Source organism: Corvus kubaryi, unplaced genomic scaffold (assembly GCF_017639235.1).
Source record: "Corvus kubaryi isolate FWS band 111438036 unplaced genomic scaffold, C.kubaryi_AGA036_p1.0 37354, whole genome shotgun sequence".
Classification (NCBI taxonomy): domain Eukaryota; kingdom Metazoa; phylum Chordata; class Aves; order Passeriformes; family Corvidae; genus Corvus; species Corvus kubaryi.
Window position 1 is genome coordinate 378121 of NW_024581116.1, and position 25188 is coordinate 403308.

General features: G+C 43.7%; 1 protein-coding gene across 12 annotated transcripts in view; it reads left to right on the forward strand.

Moving 5' to 3' along the window:
- HMBOX1 (homeobox containing 1) overlaps positions 1-22702 on the forward strand; it is a 102985-nt gene extending 80283 nt beyond the window's left edge. For 5 of the 12 annotated variants that reach the window (XM_042032768.1, XM_042032759.1, XM_042032757.1 and 2 more), the window contains 5 exons: positions 15298-15380; positions 17446-17541; positions 18939-19033; positions 19197-19298; positions 22298-22702. In XM_042032768.1, coding sequence (XP_041888702.1) covers positions 15298-15380; positions 17446-17541; positions 18939-19033; positions 19197-19298; positions 22298-22435 — 514 coding nt within the window. In that variant the 3' untranslated portion in view covers positions 22436-22702. Of the gene's footprint in view, positions 1-15297; positions 15381-17445; positions 17542-18938; positions 19034-19196; positions 19299-19969; positions 20051-22297 lie in introns of all 12 variants that reach the window. The other 7 variants (XM_042032760.1, XM_042032761.1, XM_042032769.1 and 4 more) reach the window with 6 other exon arrangements.
- The last annotated feature ends 2486 nt before the right edge of the window (positions 22703-25188 follow it).

The following is a 25188-nucleotide window of genomic DNA, read 5'->3' on the forward strand; positions in this document are numbered from 1 at the left end:
TTCAACCCCTCTCATTAGAAGTATGAAATTGAAAATTCCCTTAGGGCTTTCTCTTTTTTAAATGAAGCTGGGTTGTCTTGTCAGTCTTATTTTTTTAATTATTATTTTTTTTCCCCCCAGTGATGTATGCTTCTCCTCTAATCATATGTTGAAATAAAGGTTTATCTTCTTTTTCAGGCAAAAAAAACCCTAAGATTGGCAGCAGAATCAGTGACTTTATACCCGTTTTAAGGCACTTTTCATGAGTGCCATTAAAGACTGGGGGGGGGAGTTGAGTGTTGTTTTTTAAGTATATGCTTTATCCAAAGATTAAATTAAAATAACTGTAAATTCTGCCCCAAACAAAAATGAATAATTCAGCAGTTGAATGTATTTCAGTTTGTCTAGGGAGCAGGGACTTTGCTTTCTGGTTGAGGGTTATTTGGTTTGATTTTATCGCTCTGGGTTTTGATTTTAACACTTGTCTGTGCTTCTGAAGCTCCTTTCGTAAAGGTGCATTTAAATTAAATAAGACTGAGATCATATAGATCCCCATCATCCCCATTTCATAGGTGGCAAAACAGAGTCAGGTGTTTCGCTTGGCTTTATTCAGAAGAGGAATGGGTTTAGATTTCCCAAGATAGGGGGGTACAGTTTCATGCTGTAGCTGAGCTGAATTAAGTTTGTCACCAGCTCATCCTTAGGTGTTATTCTGTCTCACCACCCTTCTCAATTCCTCCTCCTCAGTTTCCCTGCTCCTGCCGCCCTGCGCTGTGCCAGAGATGTTTCTTGTCTGATGGAAATAGCAGCCAGTTCAGCCTGCTTCAGGAAAAGTAAATCCTTTTTATTTCCCCCTGCATTTTCCTGAATTGCTTCAGCTTGCTGTGCACTGAGGCTGTGCCAGGGCTGTCCTGGGGCAAAGGACGGGAATGCACAGCTGGGAGCACCAAGAAGGGAAATTTAACAAAAAGATGACAAATTTCCGTGGAGTGTTTTGATGTGCTTGGTTTTGCTCTGATTTTGTTTGGTTTGAGTTGGATGAGTTCCTGGTTTCTTTACAGGCCTGGTTGTACTGACAGGTGTGGTGGCATCGTGGAAGAGGGATCCTGTGATTTTTGCAAGGAACAGGAATGCATTAGGTCCATGAGGATTAGAGGGATGGAGCACCTCTCCTATGAGGAAAGGTTGAGAGAACTGGGGGTATTCACCTGTAGAAGGATCCAGGGAAACCTTAGAGCCCCTTCCAGTGCCTCAAGGGACTCCAGGAGGATTGGAGAGGGACTTGGGACAAGGCATGGAGGGACAGGACACAGGGAATGGCTTCCCACAGCCAGAGGGCAGGGATAGATGGGATATTGGGAAGGAATTCCTGGTTGTGAGGATGGTGAGGGGCTGGGCTGGAATTCCCAGAGAAGCTGTGGCTGCCCCTGGATCCCTGGCAGTGTCCAAGGCCAGGTTGGATGGGTTTGAGGCAACCTGGGATAGTGAAGGTGTCAGAATTGTAACAAGACGATCTTTAAGGTCCCTTCCAACTCAAGCCATTCCATAATTCCATAATTACTGTGCCACCACTGCCAAACTCTGATTTGACCAGTTTTGGTTTTGTTCCCCCTTCGAAGTGGACCCAAGCTGAGGAAAGTCATCTCCATGCTGAGACCAGTCACTGCTGCATTCCCATCGTGGTGCTGGGAGGTTCAGCCTCATTTCCCCTCCTGGAAGAGGCTCATCCCACCCTGATCCCAAGGCGGTGCCCTGGGCATGGTCCTGGCCCCGAGTGAGATGAGGCCTGACGTGCCTTATTAGAAATCCTTCCGACTGTGAAAGCGCTTTTACTGCAGCTCTCCCGAGTGCCGGGGCTTCCACGGCTTCCCTGGGGAAAACGAGAGCTCTATTAGCTCCTGAAATTCAGTTAGGAAATTTTCTTAGTTAATTTCATCCCATTACTCTTAGTTATGTCTTCCAGCAGAACCTTAATACCGGCCCCATAGGGGATCTAAGTTTCCTGTGCAAGGCTTTGGAGGAGATTTAAGTTTGGGATTCATTGCGTTTCTCCCTTCCCAAGCTGACAACAGAGCAGGAAGTAATGTCCTTTGGCCTCTTCCATTAGGCTGCTACATTGTTAGAAACAGAACAGCAGCTTCTCATCAATATAACGATGGCCACGGGTTGGCTCGGGAATGCTGCTCGTCTTCCCTGGGTTTGCTGGGAGTGAGGAGGGCTGGGAATTATCTCTGCTGTCCCTGTGACCCTCAGGTGTCCTTGAACCTTTTGGTGGCTTTGCTGTTCTCATCTGTAAAATATCCACTACCAGCCTGGGAGATGAGTCAAGCCAAGGGAAAAGTGCCAGAAGCCTCTAATTCTTGGGTTACCAAGGAACATTGGCATTAGGAAAAACTTCCTGACTTCAGGAATGGCACAGCACTAAGCAGGTTATCTACAGGAGCTACAGAACATTTCTCAGGAGCAAATTAGCTGAAATCTGTCAGGATGGTTCTGAGATACTTGATCTTAATGCAGAGGGAAACATCAGGTGATTTCTTTATATTTTTTTCCAGCTCTTTCAATCCTGTCATAAGGTGTTTGTTAGTCAGCAACTTCCAGGGGGAGGTTCAACTACATTAAGTCCTTTGAGACGCAGGGAGCGGGTTTTTTTAGGATCTTTGCTGTTTGTGCTCCTGAAATGCTTCGAGATCTGAGCAAAGGCACTTTGCAAAGGCACCCAGCAAAGTTCACTTTACCATTCAGACACAGGCAAGATCATCTGGTTGTGTGAAGGTTCGAGTGGTTTGGCTCAGGGTCATTGCTCTGTGTCTTCATAAAATGCAAGAGCAGCCATTTTCTGCTTGGCACACAGGATCTGCCTTATTTTGCATTAGATCAAGCTCTGTTCCCTCTCAGACATGCATAATACACAAGCTTCCTATTCTAATCAGCTGTAAGAAAATCCCAGTTGTTTGGCAGATTGCAGGCAGTAAAACAGAATGCAAGGATGTCTGTCCAAAGCCTCACCAGACTCTGGTTTCTTCAAGGATCCAGCACCTCATGAGTTATTTTGCTTTCTAGAGAGCTCAGGTGCCTTGTGTTCTCTGTTTCTCTTTTTTAAAAATAATAAAAAGATGATCTGTGGGAGGGGCAGCTCCTTGCAGCAGATTTCAGATAAAATTCTTGTATCTGCCAAGGTCAGAATAACTGAAATCAGCGTTTAGAAAAAGCAACTTTGTCAGTCTGATTTGTAACAGCTCTGGCTGGTGCAGGAAACCCACATTTTAGGAATGGAAATTCTTCTCTAGTCCAGGTATTCTACTGCATTTCTCCAGCCCCAGCTGAGATCCTCAGTGTTCTGTCCCTTTTCTTGTGAAGGTGAGAAGCAGGATCTCATCCCAGGTGATAATAGTGATGGTGTTTATCATTCTTTCTACCTGTCCTCTCCATCCTGTGCCTGGTTCACACCTGGCCAGGAGCTATGTGGCTGTGGAAAAAAACAGCTCTTATCTCCTATCCTGTATTTTTAATCCTGCTATTGCAGCTCTGGGCATTCTTATTATTCACATAAATATGTAATTCCTTCTAAATCCTGCTAAGGTCTTCAGGGTACTTCCGGAGAACTAATTATACCTAGTTTCATTTTATATGCTAAAATGTGTTTAAAAAGTCAAAGGTCCTTTTGGCATGAGTATCATGAGAAAGAATAAGGCAGAACATTGCATTTATCCAGGATCATTCTCTGTATGTGCTGCTATCAATGTGCTGCTCGTTTATCTCCTCTCTGAACTTAACAGTCGCTCTCTTATCTCTTCTCAGACACCAAGGCTTCCCTTGCCTCTAATGATATTAATTGTCACTCTTCTCTGGACCTTTTCTATTCTTACATTCAATTTTTAGTGACCTGGGGCAGGTGAGTGGGGACCCAAGCAGAACTGATTTCCATATTTCCAGGGTGAATATTCCCTTACACAAGCAGCTGAATCCGAGCCCTGTTGTTCTCTGACCTCGAGCCCAACATCTGTTTTTCTGCTGATCACTTTTGTGTATTGATTGAGAGTATCTCTTCTTGGAATAGTCTTTCCTGAAAATTACAACTGATTTAGACCCGCTCACATACGTGAGGAGTTGGAATTTGTTCTTTTCCATGTGCAATGCTTTGCTTAATGCAGAGATAACAAATGAAGTTCAGCCGTGGGAGCGTTAATTGCTGTGAATTTCAAAAACATCAGCTTTATTTGTATCCTGTATAAATAATTCACCTTGCAGAACTTTATTTAATGTAACTGTTAGTGCCAGTTGTTTTAGGGCACAACTTGAGTGAGTCAAGGGCTTGTGCTGAGTTCATGCACAGAACCTCCTGCTCTTTACAATCATGTTGAGACCTCTAGATGCTGCCTGCTGTAAGGACAGTGTAAAAATACAAGTCTGGTGCTGTGATTTCTTTCCTTTAGAGCTTTCTTGACTTTCCTCAGTCCCTCATGGTGTTGTTCTTCCTGTGACTGTCCTGTTTAAAGGACACAGAAGGAATTAGGAACAAAAAGCTGGTATTAATCAGCTAAATTGTTATTTTCTCAGCTATTTTAACATGGATTCAGGAGGCAGGGAAAGCCATGACAAACTTGTCACACAAAATGTGAAGTGGCCCCTGGCACGTTCAGGCTGCATTTTATGACTGGGCTGTCCAGAACAGATCCAAGCTGAGGGAAGAGTTACCCCTCACAGCAGGATTCACCCAGGCTGTGTGTGATGTTACCCCTGGAACAAACCCACTGACGGGAATTACAAAATTAACTTCCTGAGTGATCTGGAAAGCATTCAGGAGGAATTCAGAACCAAGCTGGCACCTTGTCACCTCTGGCCTTGCTGCTCCCATCAACAAGGAGGATCTGGGAGCACCATCCAGCGCAGAGCGCGGTTGGATTCTCCCTTTCCCGCTTTCCAGAGCTGTGCAGAGCATTCCTGCTGACTCTCACTGCAGCTCCGCTCTGAACAGAGTCCAACCCTACCTCAGCCAGAGGAAATTCTCTGCCATCGAGTAACAGATGTGAGGTCTTTACACAAGTCATAAACAGAGTCATTACGAGGAGAAGTGAGGGAGGAAAATTCCGAAGTCAGACTCTTAAGTTGTTGCATCATGTATTTATGGGCTCTTGGTCAGACTGTGGAGCACTTTAAACAGCCTGAAAAAATGTTCTGTCAGAGAACCATATGGGCTTTAGCCACAGAACTCACTACCACATCCTAGATTCCTTTTTTATTCTTTTTGGGGTTTTTTTTTTGGTGATCCAGGATAGCACAGCTGACCTTTCTTATTTGTTGGATTTTCCTTTGGAACACATGTAAGTTTTAATTTGTTTTGAATACTTTGCTGTGTGTGAGGAGCTCTGTCAACAGCATAGAAGATGTGCCTTTTATAATGCTTTTCTCTCTGGATTGGGAATAGCAGCATCCTCAGCTGGGTCAGGCTTGGCCTTTTTGGTGCTTTTGTTGCATTGTATCTTTTGGTCACAGTGACTTCACAAAACCTGATCTTCCCAGCTGATGATCTTTTTGTGCCTGCGAAGTTGTTGTTCCCAAGGTGGCTGACCTTGGGTGCTGCACCGTTAAATTTCTTTTTAGTTCTTGCCCTTAGGATTCTCTATTACTTTTTATGGCACTTCAGTTCACTGTAGTGACGTGGCTTCTGACTTTGGCCTCAGCAGATTCATCACTGTGTGCAGACTTTCTGCCAGGATCATTAGTTGTTTTTGTTTTTAAGATGCTCCAGAGATGATACTTGAGGATTATCCCTCATTGTTGTCTTCCAAGCCATTAGTTGAATTTTTCAGCCCCTTCTTAGTTGTTTCCTTTCTACCCTATCTCATACTCATCTTTGTCTTTTCCAAAATCATGAATAATTTCCCATTTGTCACTTTATCAAATACTTTACCAAAGTCCAGAAATGGTAAGAATAATTAGTTTTTCTGGTCAACAAGTCCTCAGTTGTTTTTGGAGCTTTACTACTCACTGTTGAAGTCATGCCTCCTAAAAGGATTGTCCTCAGGAAACTCGGCTGATCTGAGCGAGGGTGACAATGACATTTAAGAGGAAACACATGGCAAAACCCATGGCTCAGGGTAGGGAGCACAACTCTTGAAATAAGGAGCTGTGGATTGATTTGATCTGGTTTCTTGGCTCTGTATCTTTTAACTTGGTTGTTCATCTTCTGTAAATTCTTGTAATAATATTAAAGAGTAAGATGAAAAAAGAGTATTTCAGAATACTTTTAAAGGAGTTGATGATTTGGGTATAAAAAGCGCTCTTGAAATATGAAACATGATGGGTGTTGGTAAATGGAATAATCTTTTGAGTCTTTGGAGTTTATTATTTCCAAGATAACTGTTCACAATCCTGTAGGCAAAAAAAATACTGTAGAAAGTTGGATAATAAACTCAGCTATTTCCTCTCCCTGTTGGTGGTGAATGGTCGCTGAACAATCCTTAGCAAATACAGGAAAAGATGTTGCTGCCGCCAGGTTTGAGAAATATTCTTTAAGGATCCCAAAGTTTCCTGATAGCTTAAAACTTCCCTTAAATCTCCTTCTTTGCTGTGTTGTCTATGAAGAACCTCCTGAAGTTGGTCTTGGCACTGTAATAGTTAAATCCACGGCACTGCTGGCCTGGGTTCATTCATTATTTTTCATTTTTCTTTGCCTCTGTCCATCTGTTGTGTTGTATTTAGGTTGCAAGGTGCAGAATAGATTGATATTAAAAATTTAAATACCTTTTTCAGCTACCTGGCTGTACAGCAGGTGATGGGATAACAGTTCTGGCCCAGATCTTGGAGGTACCAGGTGTTAGGAAAAATACATGTATTGAACCCAAAGTCAGATTCCATCTTGACTTCGGGTGCTGGATATCCTGCAGGAATTGGCCTTGTCTGTGGAGTCCTGTAGGATCCTTTCATTTAGTTGAATCAATTTTTATTTTCTGAAAATGCAGCAGCAGTGGGGGCTCTGCTGAGCTGAGCCGAGTCTAGTCCGAGACTGGAAACCAAAAACAAAAACTTGGGGATTTTGAGGGAAAATGCTGGTGGTGACGTTGGGAGCTGTCAGTTCCAAATCTCATGATTGGTATTTTTGCTCTCCTGGAGGCTTGGGACAAAGAGAGGCTCCAATATTCCCAGCCAGAAGAACTAAAACCTTCCTGGGGCTAAAGTGAGGACAACCTGAGGGCCTTGGTGCTCACACTGGCATTATTTACACACATCCAGGCCTGCACTTCCCACTAAAACACAGTTTTGAGGCAGGGATAGGCTGTTCTAGGAGTACCCAACCAGATGAGCTGAAAACCGAGCTCTGGCTCTGTTGAGTGGAATATTTTCTTCCAGAGAGCAGAGAAAGATGTTCCACATTGAATAATGTAAAATCCAAGTTTTGCTAATTATTTATGTTGCTGTATAAAGCCTTGGAATCCTCTGTTGTCTTGTGAGTGGTGTCCTTAATACCCTCAGTGTTGATTGGAGTTTGGCTGGTTGGAATTGTGGGTCACCACCAGCAGCGCAGCCCTTCCCAGTGGGTGGGCCAGGGCTGATTCCTGCAGGGCCTCGTCCCTCCTGGGAGATGTTTCACCCATGGGCTGACCCTGCCTTGGCTTTGCTTGTGAGGACCAGATAATCCAAAATAGAACTGAAATAACTCCTGCCCTGTACCACATTAGAAAATGAAGATGAGATGTTTGTTTCGCAGTTGTTTGCAGAACGGTTTTGTTTATCGCTCGCGAAGTCCAGCGGATTTAATGCACATAAATATCCCTGCAGCGTGGAGGTCTCAATTGAAATATTTCAAGTAAATAAAAGAGAACAAGAGATCCTGTTATTCATGCTTAGATGCCTTGTTAGGAAGAGCTTTGAAGGTGCTGTTTGCTCACACCAACCGCTTGTGGAAACATTGCAGGACAATTCTCACTTTATCATGTCTTGATGTGTTGGTTACTTGCTGGCTTCCAAAAATGTCCACTTTTATTTTATAAACAATTTAGTGAACTCTGTTGACTTCAGGAGTCTGGTGGTGCCAGTAGGTTTAAGGATAAGTTTAAGGACATTCAAGACTCCAGCTGTCAGTGTCTTCAAGGTGCCTTAAGCAGAAAGTACCTGTGTGTTTCACATTGCTGCAAACTCCAGATCTTGCCATTCAGAAGAGGCCTGTTGTGTAATTTCAAAAATGCTCTTATCACCAAATCCAATTACGAGGAAGAGTAAATCGCCACCTCAGATGTCTTAACTATTCTTTTTTTAATTGTTAATTATCTCAACAGTAGGGTGCTAAAGATTAGGAGGCACAGATTATCTTTTGCAACTACGAGGCTTTCAGAGCTATTATCAATTAATTCTGTTTCTAAACAAATTTTAGGATAATATTAATAGCTTGATAGGATTGTGGTCCTGGAGACCGCTGTCAAAATCCTGAGAAAGTGATGTTTAAAGAACAAAAACCTCGTTGTTCTGTTAGCTTTGAAGGTCATCCAGCTTTACCCACTCCAGTGCAAGGTGTATTTTTGGCATTTTAATCTGCGTGGCAGAGGAGATTCCTGCTAAGAAACATCAGTAAAATGATTCTCTCGGAGTTTAGACAGCGATTTGTAAAACCAGAATTGAGAGTCAGCTCTGTTGTGTGAGGGTTTTTAATGTGTACTGACATGGCTCTGGAATTTATGTACACAAACACATGCTGAGGTGTGAAATAATTTCAGTTTCTCTGTGTCTGGTGCTCTGAGTGATCTAGTGCTGGTGAGATCTCTCCAGATTTGCACTTGCAATGAAAAGAAATCCAAGAATGAAACATTTCTTAGAGCCTTAAGAATTGTGCTGTCCCTGGACAGAATGTGGCAATACCCTGGGCCTGAAAGCTTGAGTTGGGAATGAGAGAGATTTTCTTTTAAAAAAATTTTTTGCAGGATTTTTGCAGATTTTTTTTCCAGAGGCGATTTAAAGTTACGGTAGATTCTGCATTGGCTAAAACCCCCAATTTTTTATGTTGGGACTGGATATTTCAGCAGGTCAGACAGAAGATCTGGGCTTAATTCCAGAATTGCTGAGACCTCTTGTCAGTGCTGTAGAGAGGTCAAGCTGCAGTCCTGCAGTGGTTTCTTCAATCCATGGACCTGTGGAATCCATTGGCTAAATGATGGTGGTGTGGGGAAAACATCAGGAGCTGTTGCTATCTGTTTATCAGTGGTTTTTCCGGGTTAGGGATTTTTTTCTTTGATTTGTTTTGCTGCTTAGAAGATCTGGTTGAGCTGATGCTCAATTGAAGTTCATCTCCTGGCATCCAGAGACCTGCGCTTCCCATCCTTGCCTGGTTATGTTTTGTAGTCCTGGGGGAAGGAGCTCTCAGCTCCATCAGAGTTTATCTGCGGAGAGGATATCTTTGAGCTTTAATTTTGCTGTCAGAAAAAAAAATGACTTTATATTGTGGGTTTAGTTGACACCCATGTCGTTACTAGAGAATCTGTAGAAATATCAGTAGATAAAACTGGTGGTGTCATCTGCTGACCTCGCTGAGAATGGCATTCGTGATATTCTTGGCCAGTATTTACTGGGAAATAAACCAGTCATTACACTTTCTGATGAGATTATGCTCTGAATGTCACTTCTCTGACAGTCTGTCTCATGCCACGCCGAGATAAGATCTCAGGCACAGAGGACAGACTAACTTCAGAAATATTTCCATTGATTTGACAACCTGAATAATAGTTCTGCTAAAAGCCACAAAGACTGGGACAGTGACCTCTGGCTGCTGGGTGATACTGGGGTGATAAATGTACTAATGAGAGATAAATAGGTAACTACATTTGAGTGTTTTCTGTACCTTGTCAGTGGAAAGCAGAGGAGCTCTTGGGAGGGACACCAGATAGGGAGCTGAAATTACAGGCATCTTATCAGAGCCAAATGAGCAGCTTTCACCTCGTGTATTTTGAGACACCAGAGGGTTTGGCGGGAGCTCCATCGCTGGGGACAGCACAGGCCGCTGTTCACCCACAGGGATGGGAGCTGGGCAGTTCTCCTTTTCCATCCATCCCTGGGCTGGTGGCCGAGCCCGTGGCTCTGGCTTTGCTTTCAGCATCCCTTGGAGAGGATCTTTGGGAGCTGCTGTAGAAGGAGCTGAGCCCAGCTGCTTTTTCAGCCATGTCCTCCCGCCTCCCTTGGCTGCACAACCGCTGCTCTTGGCACGTGTGGGGAGCTGGACCAGGGAGGCAGCCGGGCACAAAACATTCCTGCAAAAAGGGAGTGAAGGAGAGGATGGGATCATTCCCTTTGGTCTGTGATTAAATTGTGTTAAGCTGGACTGCAGCCGGAGTTTCGGGGAAGATGAATTTCCTGTTCCTGGAAGTGTCCAAGGCCAGGCTGGGCAGGGGCTGGAGCAACCTGGGATAGTGGAAGGTGTCGCTGCCCATGGCAGGGGGTGGAATGAGATGGCCCTCAAGGTCCTTGCACCCCAAACCATTGTGTGACTCTTTGGTCTCCAGCAGAGGAATTAGAGCCCCAACAAGAGCGCCAGGATGCTTCACTCGCAGGTGAAGCTCCCACAGGGATGGAGGTGGCAACCTGGGGATGCAAACATGACGAGAAGTGAGGGAGTGAGCTTGCAGCACGTCTGCTGTTCTTCGGTAAATACCCATCTGTGTATTCTTGTCTCTTATCAATTGCAAGGTCAATTATCCCTCCTCGAGTGAGGAGTGTGTTCCCTGTGTCCCCACTCCTGAGTGACCTCACCTGAGAGTGATTCTGCTGCAGCTGCACCATGAATTGTTACCCTGCAGCACATTTGAGCCTCTCCACTTTGAACCCCTGACACATTTGGAACTTTTAACCGTTAGGTCATGCTGTAAACTAAGAATTTCCCCAGCTTGGGGGATTTTTGATCAGTTGTGGGGGGCTTTATCTTGTTGCTTATCCAGCCCTCTGGAAAAGCACCAACCCTGCCCGTCCTTCCGCCGCTCCGCGGATGTCGTTTCAGACACTTCCCTGGCAGCTGCAAAGCTGATAGGAAGCAACAAAACTTCCACTGTGGATTATCAGGAACTCTACTGAGGCATTGCTTAATGCATCTGATATCTCAGCCTCGAGAACAGAAGTTAAAAAAAAGAAAGATTGGCAGCTATTGCAGGAATTCAGAGAGGGGCACCTTGGTAAAGAGTCGGGGGGAGGCTTCTCCTTCCTTTACAGAGCCCTGGGCTGAGATGGATTCCCTCTCCATCATTGTCCTAAGCACATTATCCCTGAAAGAAAGAGGGTTTCTCTGAATCTGCAATTTTTCTAGCCTTCAGTGTTATTGAAATAAAACGGCTTCAAGGATATCTACATTCTTTACCATCATATGGATTCTCATCTCATGTAAATTATTTGGCCACTTTTCATTTTAATCCTCCATTGTCATTTTCTACAAAAGAGATCATTTGGTTTCTTCATAGAAGGTATTCAGCTGACAGCTGCCCTTTGTCTAGAAAGCAGTGTGCCTTTGCAGGAGTTACTTGTGCCTGCTCCTTTGCTTTTTTTCTTTCCTTTTAAGTTCATATTGCTTCATATTTTTCATCTGTAGCTTTCAGGAACTTTTCAGACTGTGAACAGGCTGAGGTTTGTGGCTGTGAAGGGAATTTCAGACATTCTGCATTCTTTCCCTGTGTACCTGGCTGATAAGAAACAGAACTAGAGGCAGAATAATTAATTTACTGCAAGAAGAACTGTAGTCCAAAAAACCCACAGTGTTTTCACAACTTTTGCATGAGCAAACAAAATAGTCAGTGATGAAGTCTTGGATTTTTTTCCCCATGGCTTCCCTATCTAGAATACTCAATCATTCTCACCTATTTTCCAGAAGTCACAGATTCACATAATCCTAAAATCATTAGGGGTGAAAAAGACCTTTAGGATCATCGAGTTCAACCATCAGCCAGCATCGTGTTCACCACTAAACCATGTCCCCAAGTGCCACATGGTGGGAGGTTTTAAATGTTGTGCTTTGTGTCAGGGTATGTCACCCAAAGGACCTTGATGGGATGGGAATGAAATGTGATGTGTTCATAGAGTGTACAGGGAATCGGGAGGCTGAGGGGGAAAATCAGCAATTAGGGTTGGATATTTTGGGTTATCTGGATCTGTGAGACCTTTTCCTTTCAGGGTATGAGCTCTTGATAAAGCAGCTCGCACTCCTTCAAACCCTAAAAGCACAATGTGGTCATGGAGAGGAACAGTATGGCCTCAGTAATGGCCTTAAGCTGAAGGGAGGTAGATTTAGGTTGGGTTTTGGGGAGAAATTCTTCCCTGTGAGGGTGGGGAGGCCCTAGCACAGGGTGCCCAGAGAAGCTGTGGCTGCCCCTGGATCCCTGGCAGTGTCCAAGGCCAGGCTGGAGCAACCTGGGATAGTGGAAGGTATCCCTGGCTATGGCAGGGGGTGGAATGGGATGATTTTTAGGGTCCCTTCCAACCCAAACCATCCTGGGATTCAGTTATGAGGAGAAGATTCAGTTTTGCGGAGCACAGGTTGAGGGTCGGCCGAGTTTATAGGATGGTTGAATGTGTGGGGGAAGGAGAAGTCACATCATTAATGAGGATGAGGAGTAATCCAGCAGGGGGAAGGAGAGGCAGGTTCTAAAATTACTGTCACCTGCAGAAACAGAGTTTTAACTGCTCCAGTAGTTCCCCTTCCAGCTGGTATGCACTTGGCTTTGTGATCCCCACTAAAGTGTCACTGTGACCAAGACAGCTTGGTCTTGAGATTTTTGATGCTTTTTCATAAAGCAGAGATTTAGGATGAGAAAAATTTCAGATTTTCAAGTGAAAATCGCTTTTCTTGTAGAAATTTTTAGGCATTTTACATGAAAAGATCAGAAATTTGTGTTTGAATTTAAAGAAAATGTTTCAGAATTATGAAAAATATGTCAGGCAAATGAATTGTTTGTAACTTAGTTGTGAAATGTTTAGAGATAAGAATTGCTGGTTCGGCACTTTCTGAGTCACAGAAATGACTGGAATACACAAAACTTCCTCATTTGCTAGAAGCGGTGTCTCATTCATGGCCAGTTCTGGAAGTTTGCTCCATCACAGGGAGATTTCCTGAGAATTGTAAGCGTGAGCTGAAGTTTCGCTGTTGGTAGAAAATATTTTTGCTGTTTGTTTGTGCCAGCAAAAGCCTGGCTGTGGCTTCCTAAAGGGACAGTGTTGAGTTAGGTGACAAGAGAAGGGTCACTTGTAGCTCTTGTGTTGTCTTTGTTGCATTAATTGGTGTCTCAGTTTCTTGCATCAACAAGAATGAGCAGTTGAAGGACACCCTGACTGACAATTTTATGTATTTTGTAATTTCTTCCATAAATGTTCATTTTTGTACACGTGCTGATGGCCTGGATTGCTGGTTAGGACTGCAGGGCAGGCAGTGTGTTCATGTAAATAACAGAGCAGCAGTTTTCAGCTGTTCCTTTATCTCAGGGTGCTTAAAAGAGGAAATGATTCTTGGCTCTGGGCATAGGGCAGCGCTCTGTAGGTGGGAGAGCTCAGATATTGCCATGGGGCTGTTGAACTGCGATCCTGAGCTTCTGCTTCCATCACTAACTACTGGAAAAAGCGTTTTCTGCTCTGTTTTCCAAGCTCTCCATTGCCCAAAATGCATCTTAGTACAGAACATGACCCCTTTGAACAGAAATTTGCAAGTTGAGATAGACACACGCATCACTTCAAAGGCTGGAATCATAGAAAGGGGATAGAGATGGAAGAGGGGAGAATATACTTAAAAATACCATGTCCAGAGGGCCTGATGTTCATTCTAAATTCTCATCAGGCTGAGCAGAGACACCAGTCCTGTGTCAGGGAACTCCTTCCATTACACCATCCCCTTAATTCCAGCAATTAGTTCACTCTGATAGTGGAAGTGTTGGCTGACAAACTCCCAACTTTTCCAACACTTGAACTAAAGTTTAAGGCAGAGGCTGCCCTTCATTTAGAGAAGATTGAGCTGTTCCCGTGGTTCCAAGCCAGCAAGTGGCCTTGAAGTACATGAATGGTGCAACTCTCTGAGCTGATGTGTGATTTCTCTTACTCACTGAGTAGCAACTTTGAAATAGGACCCTGTTTGTGGGCATAGCCATGACTGGGAATGACTTTGTGAACAGTGGGATGAAGTAGTGGCACCTAAAATTCAACCTGAGTGTTCAAAGTTTGGACAGAAACAAAGTTTCTGTTTCTGTTCTGTTCCATACAGTTTCTGTATGGAACAGAATCCAGATTTCCATAGAACATAACTGGGGCCAATCCACTGGATGAGAAATAAAGCATGGAAAACAATAATTGCCTCAATATGCCTGAATCTCCTACTACCAAATGATCTACGGGTAAGGAAAGATGTGGTTTTCAAATCCAGAGCAGCTGTCCAACAGCTGGACCTGCTGCTGATCAAAGCTGATAAAAGAAATCCTAGGATTATATATGATGGATAATCTACAGAAAAAACAGTGGTAGTCCCTGCTTGTGGTGTGATTATCAGAGTCCATTGAAGTAAACAGGACTTTTTGTTGGTTTTAATGCAGATCTGATAAGCTCTGTGGAATGTAAATCAGTTCATTAAAATTTGCAAAGCAGTTCCATGAAGTAAAAGAGGAGACAGTTTTAACTTTTATAGGATGTTTACTGCATATAAAGTACAATAAAATCACAACTATTCCAGAAAAAAATACTGTTAGAAACGTGCTGTACTCAATGTGTCGTTCTGAGGAAGATTGAAAAATTCTAAATTGTGGTTTTAAAAAAATAATCTGACTCTAGAAATCATTCTGTGTAATTTCCTAACATTTCCACACCATATCTGTCTCTGCAGTATTCGTGGGGTTTTGCACAATGTAGATATTGAAAGTATGTGTGGATATGTATATATTAACAAATATTTATGAACAGGGATCAAAATAAGTGTTAAACAGCTCCTCCTACCTCAGCTAGGGTTATGTCAGGGGAAAAACAATAAATAAATGATAATAAACAAAGTCAAAGGCCTGTGGTGTCTCAGACATGATGCTTCACTTGACAGTCTTCACTCTGATATCCATGGAATTACCTACTTTTTTTGGGTGTCCTAGTACAATATTCTGAATGCTGAGGTAATATTCATTTATCTGAGGAATTTGGGAAGGTCCCTTCATTCAATGTGGACCTAAGTGCAGGCTGGTGTTACTTTATCCATAAAATTCACTGTGTCCGTGGTACCTCTGGAAGAGTGATGCATAAATCAGCAGCTGACACCTTTTAGTGGAGCTGCTTTGGAGCCTTCATGCTCTGATTTCTTAGAAACTTTGTTTTTTCCCCCTTTTGCAGTTACTTCAATGAGAATCAATACCCTGACGAGGCAAAGAGAGAAGAAATTGCCAACGCCTGTAATGCAGTTATACAAAAACCAGGTGAGGAGCTGCTGGGGAGTCCTTCCCAAAAACAAAGATTTCAGCATCTTGGGTTCTCAGACTGATGTTTGCCAAATCACAGAATCATTTGGGTTGGAAAAGACCTCCAAGGTCATCAGCCTTTGACTGATAAAGCAGATTCGTGGAGGAGGAAGGAGCTCAGCACTTGTGTTTTTCAACAGCTTCCAGACAGGGATCTCATATTAGAACCTGAGTGTTAATGGAGGGAGGACCTTGTCTTTTAGTCAACAAGTTGCATTTTCCCTGTTTCTGGAGGAGTTATACTTGGGAGAAGAGCATGAATATTCAGTGTTAGTGGATGCACCTGCCTTTGCTTAGTTTTGCTAACCAAACATTTACATAGACTTCAGAACTTGTGTTTTGGATATATTTAGATTTTGTAAAACCAGAATAAAAATTAATGAGAAGGCAGCTAAGGCGTGAGTCATGCACATGGAATCACAAAATTATTTAGGATGGAAAAGCCTCTGGGATCATCGAGTCCAGTCACTCCTCCAGTGCTGCCAAGGCCACCACTGACCAATGTGCCCAGGTGCCACATCCACAGGGATTTTAAATCTCTCCAGGGATGGGGACTCCAGCAATGCCCTGGGCAGCTGTGCCAGGGCTGGACAGCCCTTTCCATGAAGAAATTGTTCCCAGTATCCAACCTAAGCTTCCTCTGGTGCAACTTGAGGCTGTTTCTTCTCATCCTGTCCTGTGTTCCAAGGGAGAAAAGATGGATCCTCACCTTATTATCCTTTCAGGGAGCTTTGGAGAGCTGGGACTGTCACAGGATAACACAGGATCAGACCAGTTTAGAATGGAAGTGACCTCTGGAGATCATCTGGTGAGGCAAGACCAGCTTAGATAAGATTGTTCAGTTCTCAGTATCTCCAAAACCGGAGGTTGTCCCACCTCCAGGCCCCTGTTGCACGATGTTGAGCACTCTCATGGCAAAGTACTTTTTCCCTAATACCTGCTGAAAATTTCCGTGGAAAATCTGTCAGGTAGGAGACCAGAGAGCTGAGGATTTGATTCCAGGCTGTGCCACTGGTTTGTGGAGCAACTTGGAACAAAGTGCTGTAAGGCCGTGTCAGGGAGCAGTAAAATATTGCCAGTGGTGCTGATGCAAAGCATTAGGCAGCAGCCAAGCTATCAGTTTCCAGAGTTTGCTTTCTTTCGCTTGTCTCATCTCTCCTAACTTACTTAAGTGTGCAGATTGCTGCAATTACATGGGTGTTTCGTATGCTGAATAAATAAACTTTGAGAAGGAGTCAGAAGCGGGGGGGCTCATCCCTGTGTAGCCTGCAGAGGTCTGAGGGTGCAGATATGGGGAATTTTTTATATAGGGCCAAGGGTAACTGAAGAGGTTTCCAGGATGTCCTTGAAAAACTGAATCCCTCCAGTCTTCCCTCTTTTTACTGATGACCAGAAAAAGGTATCATTTTCTATAGCTGCCTTCTGGTTTTTGGGAATTTTTTTGCTGGTTTAAGTGTAAAAATCCAGTGACCTGGTTTCCAGCATCCACCCTTGTACTCTCAAAAGATCCTGAGTGTAGAGAAGGAGCCCCAAGGATGGGGTTTGTTGCAGGGCTGTGACTGGAATTTCAGTTTTTGGAATCTCAAGTGAATGCTCAAACTGGAAAAGCACAGCCCTTCATTCTCCCATGGGTCTGGATTGAGTTGGTTGAAGCTGCAAAGAAATTCCTGTATTTCAGGTTTTTAAATCACAGAAGAAAGGAGATATTTGGTAGTTAGTGCCACAGCACCTGGACGCAGGACCCACACGAGATTCACTTCTTTCTCAGTTACAATGACTTGCCAGTGCTCTCTGTGTTTCAGGGGTTTATCCCATAGAATCCCAGAGTTGTTTGGGTGAGCAGGGACCTCACAGCTCATCTAGTTCCAATCCCAGGACAGGGACACCTTCCACTATCCCAGGTTGCTCCAAGCCCCATCCAACCTGGCCTTGGACACTTCCAAGGATGTGGCAGCCACAGCTTCTCTGGAACTCAGTGGGTAACAACACTGTGCTGTTATTTTTCCCTCTGTTGCTTTCGTAGGAAAAAAGTTATCGGATTTGGAGCGAGTTACCTCCCTCAAAGTGTACAACTGGTTTGCCAACAGGAGGAAGGAGATCAAGAGAAGAGCCAATATCGGTAATGTATCACAGAGCCTGCCTGCAAGGCTTGGGACTTGCTCAGGGGAGGTCACAACTACATAAGAATAAATTAGTGAAAACACCAGAGGTGCTGACAGCCTCAGGAGAATCGTGGAGGAATTATGAAAATGAGTCTCCTGCTGTTCCAGATTTTTGGTAAAATACGTGTAATGTGTAGAATTCTGTTATCAGTGCAGCAAAAGTGATGCAGTTACAAAGTTTTACTGGAAGATCAGCTTTAAAAAGCAAAATGAGAATTTTGTTGGTGGAAGGAGAGTTGTATTTCCTTCCTTTGAGTATCCAAACTCAAATCTGAAATGAAACCTGAAAATTGTAAATAAGGGAGATAGAGATGTTGGCAGGCTCACAAACTTAGCGTGGTGTTTATCCTGGTTATACCTCTGGCCCTGACAGCTTTCCAGGGATTTGCCCAGGGACAAGTGGCTGGAAAAAAGCTGTATTTTTTGCTGATGATCAGGATAAAACAGAAATCACTTCAGTGTTAACTCTGTGGGTTCTTAGCTGAAGGAAATCCAAAGTGACTCTAAACTTGTAAAAAGGAGACCCTCTAATATGGATAAGACATTCTAAGGAGAATAAATCACCTCGGTGGCCAGGGTTCAACAAACTCCTGCCATTCATTAAAAATTTGTTGCGCTTACTTAGATATTATGCAGAATTACTTTTGCAGCACATAGGTGAGCAGACATCCATACCTGCTCATTTCCAGTATTTTTAATTATTTCAAATGTTCCACTATTTTGCCTTATTTCTGAATGAGAAAAAACCCTCTTTTTACATCATTTAACACACTACTGAAGTTCAACTAAATTTATTTTTCTGCAAGTGAAAATTGCTTCTCAAAGGGATCGGGGCAATAAAGCAAACTCAGTCCAAGGTGGGTGGAGTTTAGTGTTTGGGGAGGAGGTTTGGAAAGAGATTAAAAAGAACCAAAGGGAGCTTTAGATATATGGATCCTACTGGAAGATGGATTTGTGTGTTTTCAAATCCCTGAAGTGCTTTCAGAAATTTCTCCCATCTATTTTCAGACACTCCCCACCTTCTCAAGTCCTGCCTGTCCAAACTACAGGGGAAGATTTACAGGGAATGCCTTTGCCACTCCAGTACCTTAGAAATTACACTGATTTCTATTAGGACTGGCTGGAAAACAGGGGTTTTTACTCACAAGCCTGGTAGTTGGCAGGGAAGGGTTTCAGGCAAACCAGTGATTGTACCTGTGCTGCCTTCCCAGAAAATGGAGAGTGAAGAGGAAGGGGCTAACAACTAACTCTGTTCCTTGTTATTCTAACTTCCTGAAAAAGGGAGAAAAAACCTAGTTACTTTAACTACTCCAATGCATCAGATAAATGAGGGATCCATTTGCTTTTTTCGAAGAAGCAGCAATCCTGGAGAGCCATGGAATAGATGTACAGAGTCCGGGAGGTCATTCCAACAGCGACGACGTGGATGGCAACGACTACTCGGAGCAGGTGAGCACTGGAGCCTCATGGGCCAAAAAGGGAGAACTCAAACACATTGAAAAAGGCCCTTTTGCCTCTTGAAAATCCTGTTTTGTTTGGCTTTTGTGTCATTGTGATGGGGAAAGGGTGAGCGTCCGGTACTGACCCACGCGGATTTGTTGCCTCACAACAGGACACTTGGCAAGTACGCAACGGGGAGGAGGAGGGACGATGTTCCGAGGGAGGCAGAGAAGCAGAGAAGGTAGAAGAAGACAGGAGGATCTGCTCCAAACAAGCAAGTTACACCCTTCACACCACACACAATGTCTGAGACATGGCCAGAGAGCCTCATCTCAGCCAGGGCCCCGCCACACCCTCGCTCTCCTTCCCTGGCAGTCTGAGTTTCCCTCCCTCAGGAGGGGATGGACAGGTCTTTCACAGTCCTGTGTGTCAGGCACCAGCAATTATCCCTGAAAAGCTGGGCACCTCTTGCACCTCTGAGTTCTTTCTGCAAGAAAGGCCCCGTTCTAGCCAGGGCCACACCTGCTGTGAGCTGCTGACCCAGCCCCAGACACGAGCAGGAGGGAGCCCTGCCCAGGACACTTCAGAATTCCTTGTGCCAGCCTTTCCCAGCAAGATTCTGAGCACTGAGCACCCTCCTGGAAGGTCCTAAGCTCCCTCTGTCAGTTCTGTGGGAGAGCCTTTCAGGAGCTTCTCAGGATCATCCCTCAGACACTGACAGACAAAGGGTGAAGGGTGGGGGGAAAGGGCTTGAGTAACTAAACTCTGACCTTTATTTGGCCTATTCCATATTGTTCTGCAACTATGTGCCACTATTTGGATTGTTTACCTATTATCTGTCCTTTTTTTGGTTGTTGTTGTTTTTGCATTTTAATTCTTGCCTGTTCTCTCTTTTTCTTGGTTATTTTTAACCCTTGACAGCAACTTCTTTTTTAAATTCTCTAGCAAAAGAATACCCCTTCCCGCACTCTGAGCCCTCACCTACCCTAAAGTTGGTGACCCTTCCTTCACACACCTTCCTGACAGGTATTGCATCCCCTTCCCAATTTTCCCAGTGTTGGCCAAACCCCCCAGGGCTATATGTGGCACCAGTGACTCGACCAGTTCACTCACCTGGTTTTGAGAGGAGATGTTCCTGTGCTACCCCAGCAGCTGGGCTGCATCACTTTTCCCTGCCTCTTTTGGGAGAAGAAGGGAGCTCTCCCTCTCCAAAGGCTGCTGGTGGAGCAGAATAGCAGCTGAGTGTCCTGGAATGAGTCCCTGGCACACTTGGCTCTGGCCCAGTACAGCAGATCCCTGGCAGAGGCATCCCCAGCTGCTCTGCTCCTGATGGGGATTGGGACCCTTTTTATAGGTCAGCACCAGCAGATTTGGTGGGACCAACTTTTGTGGCTCTCAGTGATGAGAAGCTGCTCTGTGGTTGCCATAAAATATTTAGAAACCACTGCCAAGCCCAGAAAATTCCCTGTCAGACAGATATAGGACCAGAATACTGAGGCGAAGCGTGGTGTAGACTCCCAAACTATGTTTTTCTTCTGTGCATTAACCAGCATAGTTTGAAAAGAGAAATAAATTGGTTATTAAAATTTAAAGATCTTTGTTTAGAGGGCTTAGAAATGACATTTCTTAGTAATCTGGCTGGGCTCCTCCACGAGGTATAATTAGTCATTAGCAGCAAAGCAGATTAAATGGCAAGTTCTCCTGATGACCATTTAACATCCCTTAGCTGTTAAACCCAGAAATTCTGTTTTCCACAGCAACACTTAAACTTTAATAAACTTCAAAACACAGAGTTAATGTAAATACTGACAAAGTGCCTAAACCCCCAGATTTTAGGGCTCTGTATTTGCACCATGGTAGAGATTTCTGAGAGGCCCTAGAAGTGTTTTGACATCAAAGTATTTACCAGACCCTTGTTGTAAATGAATGAATCCTTTTAAATAAGCTCAGGATTTTACCAAAACCTGGCTTTTTTTTTGTCCTCCTCAACATTTGCCACCCATCATCTTAATTTTAAAATGCTCTATGCACATTTTAAATTTTAAATTGCACAAGTTTCTCACTTAAAGGCTGTTGGGAGACTGATAAATGTTTATAATTTCCTTTCTGTAAATAAAAATAATTTTAAAATCCTGCAAGATCACAGGGGGATAACTATTAGTGCCCTGTTTTAAAGAGGGGAAAACACCATGATTTTTCCCAAAGTTCCATATTTGGTTTATGGTGGTTCCAGTCCCCTTCAGTCACTGATTTTCTAGCATTCCCAGAGTTTTCCAGCATCTTTTTCCCAATACCTTTGTGAATTCAGGGTCTTCACAGGATACTGGCTTGGACCAAGGGTTAGGCTCAGTTTGTGTCCTGGTTCTGGTCGATAGTAGCAGTTACAGGAAAAGTGCTTCTCTAATATACATAGAATTATTTCATTCTAGTAGCTTCCAGCATCTGGAATTCAGTAGTTTTGAGAGGCTTCCTGAGTTTCCATAATTTCTAGCAGACTGATTTTCCCCGAATTTGTCAACCCCCTGCCTTATAAAGCCATTTTTGCTTTTGTCTGATGTAAAAATCAGTGAATCCTGAATTGAACTGTGCTAAGTGAAGCAGTGCTTCCTGCTGCTGCCATGGAACACGTTATCATTCCAGCGAGTGCCTTTGCTTGTTAGATCATAAAAAACCATGGACAATTGTCCTCTTATTTTGCAATTATTTGTAATAAACATTTATCATATCAACCATCAGCCATTTTTCTTTCCCAAACTGGGGGACCTGACTCTGTTTAGCTTCTCCTTGTGAGGAAACCTCTTCCCTTGGGATGTTGTTTTCTCTGCCTTTTCAACTTCTGTTGCGGCATCAAATAGAATCAGAGAACCACAGAATGCTTTGGGTTGGAAGGGACCTTAAAGTTCATCTCTTTCCACCCCCTGCCCTGGGCAGGGATGCCCATGGGATGACCTAAATAGGGTGACCAGAACTGTATTTTCCAACTATAAGCATGGACCTGTGCCGTGCCCAGTAATTCCTGTCTTAATTTGCTTTCCTGACTTCCCTTGTGTATCACTTCTATCTTTATAATTCAATATTTTCCTAAAGAGCTGAGTCCCCCACTCCCTGCCTTGCTTACCTTTGTCTGCACAGTGAGGGAAGTCATTCCTAAACCCACTTTGTGAGCCCACTCCAACCCCCCACGATCACTTGGCGCATTTGTTTTCTCCGCTGTGGTTTTGGACTTGTGGAATAACCCTGCTTCTCTCTGCTCCTTTCCCACATGGTTCCCAGGATGACAGCACTAGCCATAGTGACCACCAAGACCCCATTTCCTTAGCCGTGGAGATGGCAGCAGTCAACCACACCATCCTGGCGCTGGCCCGGCAAGGAGCCAACGAGATCAAGACAGAGGCTCTCGACGACGACTGATGCCAAGAAAGGGGAGGGTCAAAGCAAGAAGTAACTTAGTTTTAGACGTAGCACCTTAGCAGACTTTCCTCGGTCCTTAATATGTGTTCTTACAGTATAACTTTGCAGTTTCTTGTACGTCAGTTAGCTGTTAGGGTCTTGTTCTGTGAAGATGGCATGGTGCCCTCAGCCTTTGCATATACTCTCTCAGTATTAATTCCCAATAAATAATCAATCAACCAACCAACCTCCCTCTCCCGGCCCCCAGTGGCTAGAAAGATAAAAACACAAAAAAATCTTGCTGCTCTGTCTTAGCATTCAAAGTGCTTCCAGGTATTTTAGACAGCCCTCAATTACAAGTCTTAGGCTACACTTAAAATCTTGGATAACCTTAGAGATCGTGTTGAAACCGATAGTCCGTATGCTTTCCCTTCCCTGAGACTGAAAGGATGCAAGCTGAGGTAGTGGCACAGGGTCGATGGACACCAGATCGGGAGTATCAACAGAGAGTAAAAAGAACACTTAGAAACCCCACTCCAGCATGGGAATAAATGATTTCCAGCTGCAATAAGCCGTGCCTCACTGGTCATACAGTGACTCCGTTTACTTTCGGGTGCTGTGCTGAGAATGTCCATTGGAAACACATTCCCACATTTCGGTTGATGCTCACATATTCAACACAGACATCCTCTACTCTCACAAGCTGCGTGGCTTAGTGGAGAAGTGCTGCCTTCTGCCTCTGGGACCATGGTTGAAGCCCAGCCTGGGATCAAATGAAAAATGAGCTGAATGTCTAATGGACAGCAGTCCACTTCTCAGAACCACTGCTCGTTCTTGGCATGGCTGGCAGTGCCTGCTCAGAAGAGGTCTAGACTCTTACCCATCTGTCATTAACAATTTCACCTTTAATTCCTCCTCTCTCACCTTTTCTGTCCCCACCCTACTCCCCTCTCCACTTTGCCACTTTCGAAAGCAATGTTTCCCAGGAAGGTTCTTAAGGTCCTAAAATGGGTGAGTGGATTTTTACACGTCTGTGTAAGTAATGCCTACGTCCTGACTAGCCTGAAAGGTTACTGGAGAATTCGACATCTGACCTTTGCTAGATAACCATCAGAGCATAAATATTCTCCTAAATATGAACTTCTTTTGTTTGTTTAAAGGCAGGAGGATCTCTTACCTGAGAAATGGGGTGTGAATGTTTTGTGTTCTCTTTACTCTGTCTTTGTTAAGGTGTGAGAAAGCTCTACTGCTACGAGCAATTTAATTAATAATTGGAAGCCATACTGATAATGGATGTGGTAATATTTGTAAAGCAAACCTACTCTAAGTAGCAGGAACTAATGGAATTGTTTTCCTTGATCATATGTAGCACTTTTGTTACTTTTTTCTTAAAGATATTTATATTTGATAAGTCTTTTTTTTATCATTTGAGTATTCCAAATACCAAACAGCAAACTTGCATTACAGAGTCACCCTGCGATCACCTTGTCATCTAGTATCTAAATGATGAACTGTGTGTGCATCTAAGAAAATTACATCTGCTAGCATTGTGTGGAAATGATCTCCTGGCATCCTGATAAAATGATATGTTGCTGCCGGTAAGAGGAAACATTTTGATGGAAACAGCACGGGAAGTGTTAGAGACGGGCAGGGCTGTGTTACATTAACAGAGAACAAATTAAAAACCTATGGAAATTTTTGTATAGAGGTACATATATAAAAGTTTGCATAGCGATTCCTCCACATCCTGCTTTATCTTCCCAGTTTGTGTGGGAATAGCTTAAAGAGAGGAAAACAGCTCGATCTGAAGGTTTGGTTTCCCTTCGCTCCCCTCCACTTTCGAGGTGGAGCGAAGGGAAGTTGCTGTACCTTGTTCTCATCCCTTCCTCCCTCTGAACTCTCAGAGAGCATCATGACCCCTCCAGTGTGGCTCCTCAGCAGGTTTTGAGCCAGGCTGAGCCCTCCAGATCAGCTTCCCCTCTGTCCATCTGGACCAAGCTGCTCCCCCAAGTGCCGAGGAGATCCTGTGCTCTCAGAGGGCACCGTGGTGCCACCTCTTCGTCCCTTTGAAGATCTATAGGTAGGGCTTGGCCTCAGCTTCCACTTATGGATTTAATTGGAAAATTTATGTGCTTTCCTTAGATATAGATCACTGGAGCAGAATGAAGCTGTCTTTTTTTTTCTGTTTTATTGCATTTCTTGAGTAGGCAAATTCGTGAGTAGAGTCAGGGCAGACTCAGGAAAGGCAGGACTTGGATCAGTGACCATTGCACCACTGCAGTTATTTTCTTACTGCCTGTATGAATGTTTTGGTACTAAGGAGTGAAAGGATGGGGAGAGCTTTTATTTCTATTTTTGCACAGCAGAATGATCAAGCAAACTCGAGCCTTAGTGGAATTTTACCTGCTTATTCATTCCACAGTCATACACTGAGCTGACAAGCAACATCCACGATTTATAGTAAGGAGATTTTAATAATCGATGACCTCTTTACGTTGGGCTTGCCACCACCATTTGTTCTGGCTGTTTCATTTTAAAAAGAACAGACTCAAACTGTTGGACAGCTGCAATTTTAAAAGAAATATTGCTTACTATGGTATCTGTAAAAAAAAAAAGGCATTGTTTGAGGCTTTGCCTTTTTAAAGCAATAGGGAAGAATAAAAGTAGTACTAGAACATCTGTATCCTGATTATAGGTTCATGTGATGCAGGATCAAAGTAACACCACTGAAATTGTGTGTCTGTACCATCTAATGTAGAATAATCTGGTCTTAA